Below are 14,070 nucleotides of genomic sequence, written 5' to 3'. Positions count from 1 at the left end.
CATCCAATGGCAGTTGAGCACTGTGGTACTGGTGGGAAGGGGACAGAGGCAGAAGCCAGTTTTGACTGCATCCCTATCTTCATGGTGACTTTTGTCCATTTTCTGAGACTTGCTATCAACACCCACTCCCTGTGCAGGCTCTGAGCAGTGTGCACACTGTGTCTTTAGCCTCACATAGAGGAGGAGGAGCTCTCTTGAGGAGGAGGAGCTGTCTTGAGGAGGAGCAGCTGTCTTGAGGAGGAGCAGCTGTCTTGAGGCCACACAGATGGTTAGTGGCAAATGCAAAACCAAGGTGGTCCATGTTCCAGGGGAGGATATTATTTTGAGTAATAAGCACTTCAGACTTTAAAAAGCCTTTTAACCCCACTGCAGTTCTACCACTACAGCCCAAAGCAGTCCTAAGATAGCATGGAAATGATTGGCATGGCTTCTTTCCAAAAGAAACATTGTAATAACAGCTGCTGTATTTAGCTCCTGTGCTGTGTCTACCAGTCTTTGCCCTCAACCAGTCATGGTAATGGTAGTATGGGGCTTGTTTCTCTGGATGCTCCACTAACCGTCTCTGTGTGAACTGTTTTCCACAGACAAATAAGCCTGCACAAACAGCAGTGGGGCGTATGAGGAGGCAGAGGTTCAGGAAGCCAGCCAACCAGAATGTCTCTCTCCTGAGGAGATATGTCTCTTGACTTGAGAGAGTCTTTAGGGGTGTGCTAACCTCAGTTGATCCTCAAAAGCTATTTAGAAGTTCATCAAGTTACATGATGCTCTCTGGTGTGAATAGCAGTGAATACTCTGTCACCCAGGTGTCCCTCAGTGCTGACCTGCCGGCTTAGGTGGGTGTAAGGCTGAGGCAGGTGACTAGCCACACTGGGCACAGTCTGTCACTCCAGGTTGAGGTAATGATAAACATAAGTTGAGTACTTTGAGAAACTTGAAAAGTGGGAGTTATCAAAAAGCATTTTGCTGAAGGAGTAAATGTAGGGTAAGTTTTCAACATCTTGTGAAGTGGAAACTTAAGTGTTCTTTGGAAAGTCAGTTGGATGGTGTTTTCCTGGGGTAAACACATGAAGGAACATTTCAATGAAGGAAACACAGGATGTTCTGCTAAAGCAAGCGCATGAAAGGACACGTGGTGAAGGATTCTTTGCTAACAATGAGCATGTATCGGTTCGCCTTACATTGCGTGGTTGAACTGCATTTCTCAGGACTTCATAGAGAGAACCACACCAAAAACCTCCTGGTGGTGTGCTGCAGTTTGTTGTAGTTTCTGAGGACTCGGGCTGATTGGATGCACGTGCTGAGGCAAAACCCATGCTGAGACAAGACACGTGGACGAACGTGATGTTTGGAGGTTATAAATAGGACTCCACGGAGTGATGGCGACAGAGCTAGACTTGCAGGTACAGCTGGCTGTGTAATGCTTGTGGGTCTTGTGTCTTTGCTGATCTTTGCTTCCCTGAGAGAGGCACAGCTGAGAACATCTCCTCGCATTCATCCCTGGTCCATCTTCAAGCCAGGGCTGAGGCCTGGTTGTCTCTGCTAGGTTGTGCCACTGCTGTTGTTAACCCAACTTTACTGAACTGAACTGCTGGTCTATCCGTGAAGTGTTTGCGAGTGGATCGAGCTGCCACTGCCTGCTGACCTGTGAACCAAACTGCTGATTTCTAGGCAACACAGATGGGAGTTACTCCAAAGAACCTTTCTAAACAGGTCCACTTCCTCTGTATCCTTTCTTTTCCACTACCTCTGAGTGGTAGGTAACAAGGAAGGTTAAAGCATTTAAGAACCATCATTAAAAATAGGATTTGAAAAAATTAAAGTTACAATCTTGACAGCATAGAGGGGAGGTTTAGAGGATGGCAGTTTGCCTGCTTCTAAATCATTGTTCTACTTTAAAGCAATGGAAACTCTAAGTGATACACAGTGTAGTATATACTACACGACATACATGCACACACACAGTCATACATGCACACTCATACATGCCACACACACACACACAGTCAAATATGCACACTCATACATGCTACACATACACACACGCACACACACACACACACACACACTGGTTGATAATGCTTAAAGACCAACACTGAATGCTGCTGATGCACTCATGGGTCTAAGCAGAAGTGTTTGTAGCTGGTTTAGTTTTTTTCTTTTTTTTTTTTAGTTTTTTTCTTTTGTGTGTTTCCACTCTTATTTTAAATCAATCATGCAATTACCAGTTTTAACTGAGCTGGCCAGAACCACTTCCATGTTCCTACAAGCCAACGTATCCTCTCCTATCTTAAGGTCTCTTATCATTTGAGACCTAATAATAACCCAAGGGGACATTTTCATGTCTCAGATTAGGTGGCCTAGATCCAAAAAGAGAGCATCCTTGATCCCGGGCCTTGCGAGTAGACTGGCTGACTAAGGGCTTCTCTGTTGTGTTCCACCAATGGTAATGCTATGGCTGACAGAGCACTGCCCTGGCAAATGTGTCCCTGACATGACCCTTGGGACATCAGAATGTGTTACTAGCAAAATGGATTTTCAGATATGATTAAGGCTGAGTACCTCAAGAGGAGATTGCCTGAAGTCTGGGTGAACCAATCTAGTGACAAAAATCATCAGAATAGTGGAAGAGAAAGCCTGAGGAGTTGACCTGAGGGATAGAGGTAGGATAGAGTCCTGGTGGGAGGTATTTGGACTCACCCTTGATGTCTTTGATGACCAGGAAGGGGAACAGAGTGAGGAGGGTGGGCAGCCCTCAGCAGTTAGGGTGACCTCCAGCCAACACTGCTGTATGAACAAGGAGTGGGCCATCTTTACTGTCTCCAGAAGGAGCCTGGCCCTGCCGGCACCCTGAGGCCCACGTCAGACTTCTCACACGTCTGTCGCAGTGGCAGAAAGCTAATGTGGTCTCAGTGGTGATGATGGGTTCCTTCCTCTTTCAGAACATTCTGGTTCACAGATGTCATAGAGAAGGTTCTAGAAGAGTTTCTCATGGAGCAGGATCGATGGTGTAGAAACTCTTGGGTGAAGACAAATGGGTTATTAAGAAAGTGGCATCTGAGAAAGTGCAGGGGACCCAGCCTGCAAGCAACGTGGACTCCCTGCCGGGCTGGTAGGTGGGCCTTTGTAGGCAGAAGCAGAGACAGGCAAAAGACATCTGGCTATAGAGCACATTTGTCAGCAAAGTCCCCTTTTGGTCATCTGGAGACACATTTTGGAAGGGTAAGCTTGCTTATTCTTTCAACAAAATCATTGAGAACCAGCAAGGTATTGGGTACTGGCCTCTGGGGAGGAGACAGCGTCAGGCAAGCTTTCTGTATGAGACCAAGGTTATAAGCAAGAGAGCAAACCAACACAGTGAATGCTATTAGAGTATATTACAAAGACAACCAAGCCACCTTCCTCGACGAGTAAGTGGCCACAATTAAAACTGTGGTCATTGGAGTAGTCATGTAGGTGGAGGGAACAGCTGGCACAAAGGTGGCGGGAGTGGTGTGGTCCAGGGAACACGGGCAGGGAGCCTGTGGAAGAACAAAGTGGGAGGAAGGGTCTGGAGTGGCCTGAGGTCAGACCGAAGAGGGGTGCAGAGGCCAGATCAGGAGGAATTGGACAAATGGTATGTGGAGGATGTTGTTAGAAACCCATAATTAGTCAGAGATGGTGATGACCTGGGCCAGAACAGTGGCAGGCAGGCAGATGAGGGGTGGGTAGGCCTTAGAACAGCATCCATGATCCTGCTGAATTGGCTGCTGGAGGGAGGGAAGAGCTGAGACAGTGCCTAGCCTGGGAAAGACTAATGGTTCCCAAAATACTGTTTGCACAGCTAGAAAATGTCAATATGGTCTCTCTCCCCATGCATAGAAATTCAGTTATTAATGAGGACCAAGGGTGTAAAACCAGGACTCAGGACGAGGCTGCCCTGAGCATGTAGTGCTTTCTGTACTAAAATCATTTTCTCAGCACAATTAGGTAAGGAGTGTTTTCCTCTGTGTGACAGGAAAGAGCTCTGAAGCACAGAGAAGTTAAATAACTTGTTAAGGTCACTGCTAGGGTCACTGCCATCCCAACTGCTGAGAGCAAAGCAGCTATTAAGGCCCAGGCTATCTGAGAACCAAGATACCACCTCCCGAGACAGTGGTCAGGTGTACAACTAACCACGCGGCAGAATTAAACACGTCTGCCACCTTTGCCCCACTTAGAGGTTTCATCTAAGCTACTAGTTCATGGCAGAGAGCAATTTTATTCTTCAGAGGACACTTTGCTCATTACAGAGGGGACCAAATACCCAACAACCTAAAAATGGAAAGATTTATTTGTGGCTCTGGTTTGATGGTACTGCCCACTGTGGTAACAAGGCCACTAGGTGATGACTCACATTTATAAAAGCTTAAGGTGACTTGTCACATCGTATCTGCAATCAGGAAGCAGAGACCAGGAAGTGGGGCTGGTGTCACCTCTTAAAGGCTCTAAACCTTCCAGAAACAGCATCAGCAACTTGGGCCACCAGGTCAAACCAGAGGGTCTAAGGGCAACAGTTCATACCTAAACCACCCTCTAGGTGTGTACCAGATTTCCAATACACAGAATAACCCCCAAAAAGAACGTTCTAAGCCCAAGCCATGGCTGCAGGCCCCAGGAGGAAGAGACTGTCACTGGGAGAGTGTACATATGTGTGAATGGCAACACAGTAGCATGAGGTGATTGTCACTGGTCTATAGTGACAGAGTATGGGGCACACCGGGAGGAGGCTACACCCTGCTTTCCAGTCAGTTATTCTGGTTTGAAGCATGGGACAACGACCGAAAACGGGATTATCATTCCCTAGGGATCAGGGAAGGGACTGTGGGCAGCAAAGTCTGGGCAAGGGAAGGGAGACCTCAGGTAGGGTCAGTCAGTCTTCAGGAGTTGCACCAGGGGTGGGGGCCAGAAGATGGAGAGTGACGTGTGTGGGAAGGGTGTGGGGGGGGCCTGTGGATAGATAGCGAAGGCACCAAGGTGAGACCAATAGGTATATAGTGAAAGGGGCATGGCTCTTGCAGACAGGCCCAAGCAGGGAGTTCTGTTATGGTTTTCAGGGGCAGAACTGATTCCTCTTGATGGAAGGATGCTTGGCTGGGGTAAAATCAGGTTCCCAGAGGGCTTGGGAAACCAAGCCTAGGTGTGACCTTATGCAAGGAATGAGCAGTGTCTCAAGGTGACATCTTGTATGTTTGGGGGACCCTTGCTCAGCTGTGCTTGAAGACAGCAGCATGGGCCTGTGTCGGAGAAAGGCTGAAGTGTCACTGCAGAAGTGGAGGACTTGAGGTCAGTTATCCGAGAGACTACCCATCATTGCAGACTAGAAAATGGAGGCACTGTGAGGCCAGTGGCTTGTCCTCTGGGGCTGTCCCCTGTGTCGACAGCCAGGGAGGTCAGTGGAGGTTGCTAACCTGGGAGTAAGACTGTTGAGGCCACAACTTGGGACAATGCAGGCTAAAAGGCAGCAGTGGAAACAACTCACCATAAGCAGGAATGGTTTGCTCAGCAATGTACAATGCAGTGAGCTGGCTTCCTCCCCCTCCTCCTCTTCCTCTGTTTCCTCTTCCTCTTTCTCATCCCCTTTCCTTCCATCTCTTCCTTCTTTCCTCGATCTTCCTGACCTCCCCTCCCCCCCACTCCCAGTGCCTCTCCTTTCCCTGGAAAGTCCAGTGTCCCTATGACCTTGGAAGGAGCTGCCTGAGACTCTCCATTCAGCTGGCATCCACAGCCTCGAGCCACCAGAGCCTGGCGACGATGCAGCTGTACCTGGTGCTTCTCCTCATCAGCTACTTGCTGACTCCGATCGGTGCTTCCATCTTGGGGCGCTGCACAGTGGCTAAGATGCTCTATGACGGGGGCTTGAATTATTTTGAGGGCTACAGCCTTGAAAACTGTGAGTAGGACCCTTTCGTGCCGTCTCTCTCACCCCCTTGATCTCCACCCCCGCTGTCTCATCCCCTACCACCAGCATCTTCTTACCCCACATGCTGTTCCACCTCTTAGGGGTGTGCCTGGCTTATTTTGAGAGCAAGTTCAACCCCTCAGCTGTCTATGAGGACCCACAAGATGGCTCCACCGGTTTCGGCCTCTTTCAGATTCGTGACAATGAATGGTGCGGCCACGGCAAGAACCTCTGCAGTGTGTCCTGCACTGGTGGGTCCCTTTCTCTCCACTCCCTCTGCAGTGTATCTTGCACTGGTGGGTCCCTTTCTCTCCACTCCCTCTGCAGTGTGTCCTGCACTGGTGAGTCTCTCTCTCTCCATTTCGTCTGCAGTGTGTCCTGCACTGGTGTGTCCCTTCCTCTCCAGTCCTTCGGGGCACAGGAGCCTACAGACCTTCATGTTTGGAGGAGACAGGGAGAGGGAACTGGCTGTGCTTGAAGCTCATCTCTGGGAGGTGGAGTGCTAGCTAGCCTGACAGGAGCTTGAGAGAAAGGGTGTGTTAGTCTGAGAAGGATAAAAGATAAAAGCCAATGGGCCCAGAAATGCTGGGATGTCTGGGATGTTGGGAGCAGGGGCAGGGCACAGAGCTCAGGCAGCTCTAGAGTAGGAAAAGATTGCTCTGTCTGGTCCTATGTCACCCATGCATGTCCAATCGTTCCCTAAGGGGAGCCATACTGTCACCATGACAGATCAGAAGTAGTTATAAGGAGGAGACAGGGAAAGCCCGAAGAGGACATGTTGTCTGTCTCCTCTAAGGGACCTAAGAATCTCTGGCTAAGAGGAAGCAGCTGGCCAGGATCCTTTCCTGTGTTCTGTGAGCTTCAGAGAGCTTTGTCAAGAGTTTTCCTAAGCCCTTGGCAGGTATCAGTTCAGTTAGTGCTCACAGCAGCCTCTCAGCCACCCAATAAACAGGCAAATTGGGGCCTAGATACAGCAAACCCATACCCAAGACCTCATGGCTATTGAGTGGAACTGGAGGCAGACACAAATGAAAAGTGGGTCACGAGTCAGGGCTACACCAAGAGGCTAGGCAAGGTGTCCCTGCCACCTGAGGTGTGTCTGCAGCAAAGGGTCTAGGTCCCAGCAGCCTCAGGCCTCATTACCTTGGTTGATGAGGAGAGTCCAGTGTTTTCAGCCTCTGTTAATGACAGGCCATGAGGGCAAGCAGTAGCAAGGGAGATTGTAGGGTGGAGAGATACACTTGCTGTCATCGGATGCCACAACATCAATCTATTTCCCTTCCTTCATAGCTTTACTGAATCCAAACTTAAAGGATACAATCAAGTGTGCCAAGAAAATCGTGAAAGGAAAACATGGGATGGGAGCGTGGTAAGTGGGTGTCTGCAGCTCACACTGGAGGCTGAACAAGGCTGTGACCAAATCCCTGGCAGAAGCAACTGAGGACAGAAGGGAACCCATGCATCCTGGCTCACAGTTTGAGGGTCACAGTCTGTCCATGGCAGGGCAGTTGGTGTGGCAGGAGTGTGCGAGGTGTCTGGCTCATGAGAGTCACAGTCAAGGAGTGACAAGAGGTGACTGATGGTTTTCAGCTGTATTTTCCTTTTGGTCAACCTGTAAGCTGGTGCTGCCCATGTTCAGGGTGGTCCATCCCTGCTCAGTGGAACCGTCCTGGGAACGTTCCCACAAAGATACTCAGGTGTGTTTTCTAGGTAAGGTTAAATGTCTGCGATTCACCATCATAGCTCACATCAATAACACACACTCTGTCTGTCTGTTTATTAGTTACCTGTTGTCTGTACATGTGTGCATGTGAAAGCTAGGCATTGATGTAAGACTTCTTCACTTGCCCTTTCCTTCATTTTTGTGAGTCAGGATTTCTCACGGAACCTGAAGTCTGCTGATTCAGTTGTATTGACTGGCCAATGAGCTCCATGGATCCCCTCCTTTTGTGTCTGCTCCTTGTTTCTTGGATTTGCCACTATGTTTGCCTTTTCACTTGGTTCTGAACATGGGTTCTCATGGTTGCACTGTAAGCACGCCTTTACTGGCTTAGCCTGTCACAGAGATCAGCATTTTTATCTTTTAGATCTTTTAGGAAATTTTATTTTATGTGTGAATGTTTTGCTTGCATACATGTGTGTGTCCATTATGTGTGCTTCGTACCCAAGGAGATCAAAGGAAGTGATCGAAGCTCCTGGAACTAGAGTTATGGATGGTTATGAATCTCCACGTGGGTTCTGAGAACTGAATTCAGATCTTCTGAAAGAGCAACCATTGGTCTAGACTGCTGATCTATATCTCTCCAGCCCTCTGAGATCAGATCTTTTTATTATTGCTTTAAAAAAAATCATTTTTGTGTTTGCAATGTGATGTTGAATTTAAACTGCAGCCTATATCCCTGTATCTAGTACTTATGTGACACTATCCTGGGACAGTGTGAACAAATATCTACTTACCCAAACACATCAAAGTAACAATTCTGTCTAAGTCCAGCCTGGCAAACCAATTACTTAGTGTTTCTTCAGGCACAGGGATAGCTCAAAGACACTGTAACATCAAGAAGCCCACCCTAATTTCAATGTAGACTCATTAAAACTGTAAACCTGAAATGATGTATGCCTTGTAGGCAGATAGATAGGTTGGAATCGCCTCCCCCAAGATGCTGCTCATGACTTCTGTAACCTTGGAAAAGGAGAAGCCTTTGAGAGTCTTGTAAGTTTCAGGGACTTTCTGAGACTTGTGAATTGTTCACTTCCTGGATCTTAAGAAGCCTCCATCTGAGAATGGAAATGTTTTAATTCAGAGGATGATCATTGAAAACTGCCATATTATACATTATACTATTTTGAATTTTAATGTATGTATCTATCTGGCCATTGTTGTTATTTTTAAAAATTCTGTTGCAAACATTCAGTATTTTAGAACTTGCACGTTCTTTCGAGTGTCTGCTTGGGAAATCTCCTGCAGGGAACATTTTAGGATATTTGGTGTATTAAGAAGCCGAAGAGAAACTGGGCTTGGTGTTGCATATGGAAAACACCAACTTTCAGGAGGTGGAGGCAGTAGGATCATGAGCTTTAGTTCAGTCTCAGCAACATAGTGGGTTTGAGGTCAGCCTGGGCTACGTGAGACCCTACTTAAAAATAAAGCAGAATAAAAATAAATGAATAAATACAAAGTGGAGAGACATGGCAAACTTCCATTTGGGTATTGTCTCACCCCACCAGGATGCTTGCATCTCCTCTGCTCAGCAGCCTAGAAAACCACAAACTCTGGCACTGTCTTGGGAAACAGCAAAGTGTGAGACTGTTGTTTTGCACTTTGTGTTTTTAGTCACATGAAAAAGTGATCATCCTTTCATGTGTCCTTGTTACTTTTCTGTAAGGTGCTTATTCATTCTTTTGTTACTGCTTGCAGTCAAATCCCTGTCAGGAACTAGCTTAAGGAGGAAAGGCTTATTTTGGGGACTCTGTCCATCATAGTGGGAGGGGTAAGGGGGTATGGGTGATGCTGTCCACAGATCAGGAAACTGAATGGGGAGAAATGTAGGTACTCTGCTAACTGGCTCCTCCCCTCCTCTGCTTTTTCTGTTGTGTACACCAGCCTGTAGGGTGGCATCACCTGTGTCCAAGGCAGGACGTACCACAGTCAGTTAAAGCTCTCTGGAAAGCCCTTCACAGGCGCTCTATGTGTGTCTTAAGATGATGCTAAACCCAGTCAGATGGACAGTCAATATTATCCACTATCTTATGTTTTCTTTTATTCCTACCAACTATTTTAAGATGAAGAAATATTTTTAAGTGTATGTGTGCAGTTCCTGCAGGGGTTAGAAGAGGGCATTGCGTCCCCTGGAGCTAGAGTTCCAGGGGGTTGTGAGCTGTCCTGTGGTTGCTGGAAACTGAACTCTAATCCAGTATAGGTTTTTAACTACTGAGACATCTCTCTTCAGCCTCCTCCTATGTAAGTAATGCATTCTTTATAGACGAGGGCTCTGAAACCTTCATCAACTACATCTGTGTGAGTTGTTGTCTTGGGTTTGTCATTTGTGTTTTGACTTTGTTTATTGGTGTCTTCATCCTAAAGGAGACCTAACAGTTTCTTAGAATCAAATACCTCTATCTTTTCTCTTGTGGCTTCTGGGTCTATAGGAAGCCCCTTCTGTGAAATGTCTTTAAGAATGGAGGAGATGGCTCAGTTGGTAAAGTTTGCCTTGAAAGCATGAGGACCTGACTTTGATCCCCAGAACCCTTTTTTAAAGATCAGTTAAGTACGGTGCCAGGCATTTGTAATCCCAGGTCTGGGGAGGTAGAGACGGGTGGAGTCCTGGGCCCCACAGGCCAGCAGCTCAAGACCAGTAGGAGACCCTATCTCAAAAATCAAAGTGGACTGTGCCCGAGAAACAACACCTGATTGCATCCTTTGGCTTCCATATGCATGTGCGTGCACATACACACATGCATACACACACGTGCACCCCACACACATATACATCTGCACATTCGTGCAACCACAAGTACATACGAATTAAAGGTATTTTATCCTAAAGACTCCAGAGAACTCCATCCATGTTTTCTCATATCGCAACTCTGCAGACACCAAGTAAGCCCTAAGTATTTTTACTAAATTAAAAAATAGAATTTTTATGATTTTTATCTTTTATACGTAAAGCTTGGGTTCCTCTGGAGTTGGTTTGGTTGTGAAAGTGAGGCCGGCGATGAGGGTCTTTAGTGTTTGCTGTGTGTACTCGTTGTTGTCAACATCACGAATCCATCAAAGCAGCCTCATTGCTAACAGAACAGACTGCACGTGGTGGTGGGAATCTTGTTAATGATAACTGTCTCCTGAAAGTCCGAGGTTCCTTTCACACGAGGCCTGGGCTTTCTGATTAATTGGTCAGCGTGGCTGAGTCTCTACCATAAGCACTAGTGAGCTCAGTCAGATTTGTTGTGTGGCACTAGGAAGCAGTATACTGGGCCATGCTGGCCGAGGGACCTTATTCTCCAGACTCGTGGGAAGGGAGGTTCTTGGTAAGCTGACAGGCAGTCATGTATCCTCTACAGCTCAGACTGAGTCGCCCTGCTGTGCTGGGCAGACAAGGTCCCTACAGTGGAAGGGGAGCCCCTTCCACACTATCTGCCCTGAAACTTTATGCTTTTTCTCTCGGCCATTTAATTCCCAGAAATAATGACTCTGAGACTAATTATTTATTAGTAAATTCCAAGGTCATAAACTTTGCCTTTTGTTTGCTGACTTGCTCCTAACTTGTTGCCCCCTTTATCCTAACCTGAGTTCAGCGACAGGTTTCCTCTCCTTGTCTTTTTACGTCTGTGTCCTCAGAGTTCCTGGTGTGACTCTCTCTTTATTCTAGCCTGACTTCAGCCCCCTGCTGGCTTATGTCCATCTCCTCAGTGTTCTGAGTGAATCTCTCACACTTCTATTTCCCAGAATCCTCTCTCTTCCTGCCGGATGTCCCACCTCCTGTTTTCTTCCTCAGCTCATTGGCCAGAAGCTGTTTTATTGACAGACAATGCTTATAAGATATTCTCTCTACACTGTCCCGAGCTATGAAGAGCCTTGGGTTTTCTGAGAATGTGGGTGTGTGTATTTTCTTGAGCTTCATAGCTTTAAGGGACCAGGAAACCTCTGTCTACTATGGGTCCCCCACCCTGCTAGTTTAAGGAGCAGGACTGCAAATGGACTTGGGTCCAGGAGTTGGTACTAGAGACTAGAACTTGGGGAGTACTGTTAGGGACATCAGAAGAAGAGGTTAGAGGTTCAGTCCAGACACCCCAGGAGGGGAGAAAAGGGGAAGAATTTTTTAAAAAAGATGTATTTATTCATTTATTTTATGTGTATGAGTACACTGTAGCTATCTTCAGACACATCAGAAAAGGGCATTAGGTCACATTGTAGATGACTGTGAGCCATCATGTGGTTGCTAGGATTTGAACTCAGGACCTTTGGAAGCGTAGTCAGTGCTCTTAACCACTGAGCCATCTTTCCAGCCTGGGAGAAGAATTTTAAATGCTATAGAATGAAGGATGTACACAGAGGGGTGGAAGGAGCCCAAGGCCATCGACACTCCTTGGGGCCTTGTGCTAGTCAAAGAACTCTGAAGCTGTCTTAGAGGACTGACTAATACATCACAGGGCAGGGGTGCCCTGGTTGGGTGGGATTACAGTGTGAGGCAGGGACAGCGTGGGCATATCATGGAGGAAGCACCTGCCTCCACACCAGGTTGAGTGCTAAGAACTTCAAAAGCCTGAGGTCCACATGGGAGAGACTCAGATGTCCCGGGGCCGGGCAGTCAGGGCTGAGCAGCACGGCCCTGGGGGAGAAGGATCTGCTGTCGACCACTCTGGCCTTTCCTCTGCAGGCCCGTCTGGTCCAAGAACTGCCAGCTGTCTGACATTCTGGACCGGTGGCTGGACGGCTGTGATCTGTAGGCACCCAAGTGGCCCTGCCTCACTTGCCAGCCTCGTCTTGGGACTGAGGATACTCTTCTGTTTGCTGCTTCAATCCACCCAGTTACCTCACCACTGGACAGCTCCAGGTGGAAAAGGACGGCAGTCCTCACTTCATCCAGGGGTGCAAGGTGCAGAATAAACCAGCTAATTACTCAGCCGGGGCCTGAAGCCTCTGCCTGTGTTATTCTATCAGGAGCAGTGCGGCCATGATTGTTCGTTATTTACCACTTTCATGACTTACTGTTTCTGGTTCTCAAGGGAAGGGTGTGTGTGTGGGGGGAAGGGCAATCCCTAAAGCAGGATAAGGGGGAGGAGACGGAGTGGAAGCTGAGCGGAGCCACTGAAGTGGGGAAGAGAGGCTGTGCAATGGCTTCTTCAGAGCCAGCTTGGCTAGACTTGGAGTCACCTAGGAGACACACGTCTGCATGTGCCTTTGTGGGGTTAGGGCTACTGTGCCTGTTCTGGGGCCCACCCTTCTCACATTTAAAGATGGTACAAGTAATACACCTTTAGGTGAAGAAAGCTGGCAATACTAATAAAAAAGGTTATTAAAACTACTCCCCCCCCCACACACACAGTAAGCAGGTTATCATTGCTGCAGTTTGTGTTGCTCTGCAGCCCATGTTGAGAGAGCCTGGGGACCATTAACCTTTGTGTGTGTCTCATTCCTGACTTTGAGGATCCTTGTGCACATGCCCACGTCCTTTTTTCCACTTACGAGCATGAGCCACTATTAAATAGACAGCATTATATCTTGCTTTTTCTGGTAATGATTTGTGGCCTAATATTTCTAGGTCTATATCAGGATCCTTCCTATGTCCCATTAGATGAGCAAGCTTTAATGTCCATAATCCTGAATTGCTTAACCTACAGATAAATTTAGCAGGCTGAACAGACGGTGGCCACCTTAAAGGCAGGACACATAAAGCAGTGAAGCAGGCCCTGGTTCCTGTTTGCTGTGAGTCAGAACTTCTGGAACAAGCTTTCAGTCAAGCTCGGTGCTGATGGAGCGGCTCTGTCTCATGCTTCCACACGAATCTCAAACACAGAACACGAATCCCTGCTATCTGATGTCAGTAACTGTGGTCCCTGGGCTCAGAAGAAGCTTTTAGGACATCAAGGGAAACTTTATTATTGAGATTTGGACCTGGCATTGTTTCCACGGGTGGACTCAAGAGCAACAGCATCTGATCCCAGCCCAAAGCTGGTGTAGACATTAGGGACACCTGGAATTATCAGAACACTATCATCTCAGGAGGAAACCCAGCTGCCGCCTCCTTCCAGCCCATTACTTCCAAGGATGTTCATCGGTTCCCTAATGGGCTCTGTGTCAACAAGGATGTGAGGCTCAAGGGCAAAGCAAATGTTAGGGTATTGATGGGACCAGGGTTTCCCAACATCAACTCCTGGCTTGGTGCCCTCCAGCCGGCTGGCCACAGTGAACACTGATACCTCAGCTGGGTCCCTGCTCCCGCTTCTATTGTCAAAGCTGGGTGAAGAAATGTCACTCTCATAGAGCTATGTCATTATGACTTCTAGTACCAGCAATTACTATAGAAATCCTGATTTTCACACAAGGCATGTGACTCTTCCCTCAACCACATCTCCAAACTTCTGAAAACCTTAGATGCTAAATTGAATTATAGCAGTCTCACAGGTGACAAAACAGCTCTGGAGAGGTGGCA

The 14,070-nt window shown here is 47.5% G+C and overlaps 1 protein-coding gene across 2 annotated transcripts; it reads left to right on the top strand.

Annotated features, from left to right (window-relative positions):
- The first annotated feature begins 2,997 nt into the window (after positions 1-2,997).
- On the top strand, positions 2,998-12,540 carry Lyzl4 (lysozyme like 4). 2 transcript variants are annotated; one of them, XM_029481041.2, is made up of 5 exons: positions 2,998-3,109; positions 5,659-5,908; positions 6,019-6,168; positions 7,208-7,286; positions 12,295-12,540. In XM_029481041.2, exons 2-5 carry the CDS (start codon positions 5,770-5,772, stop codon positions 12,362-12,364), a joined length of 438 nt encoding a protein of 145 aa, XP_029336901.1. In that variant the 5' UTR covers positions 2,998-3,109; positions 5,659-5,769; the 3' UTR covers positions 12,365-12,540. The 2 variants fall into 2 exon arrangements, with proteins under 2 accessions (XP_029336901.1, XP_021028447.1); XM_021172788.2 differs by having other exon boundaries at positions 2,998-3,219.
- Positions 12,541-14,070: the final 1,530 nt, after the last annotated feature.

This window comes from Mus caroli, unplaced genomic scaffold, assembly GCF_978045245.1.
Source record: "Mus caroli unplaced genomic scaffold, Mus_caroli_1 scaffold_11, whole genome shotgun sequence".
Taxonomy (NCBI): Eukaryota; Metazoa; Chordata; class Mammalia; order Rodentia; family Muridae; genus Mus; species Mus caroli.
This window is presented reverse-complemented; position numbering and strand designations above follow the sequence as displayed.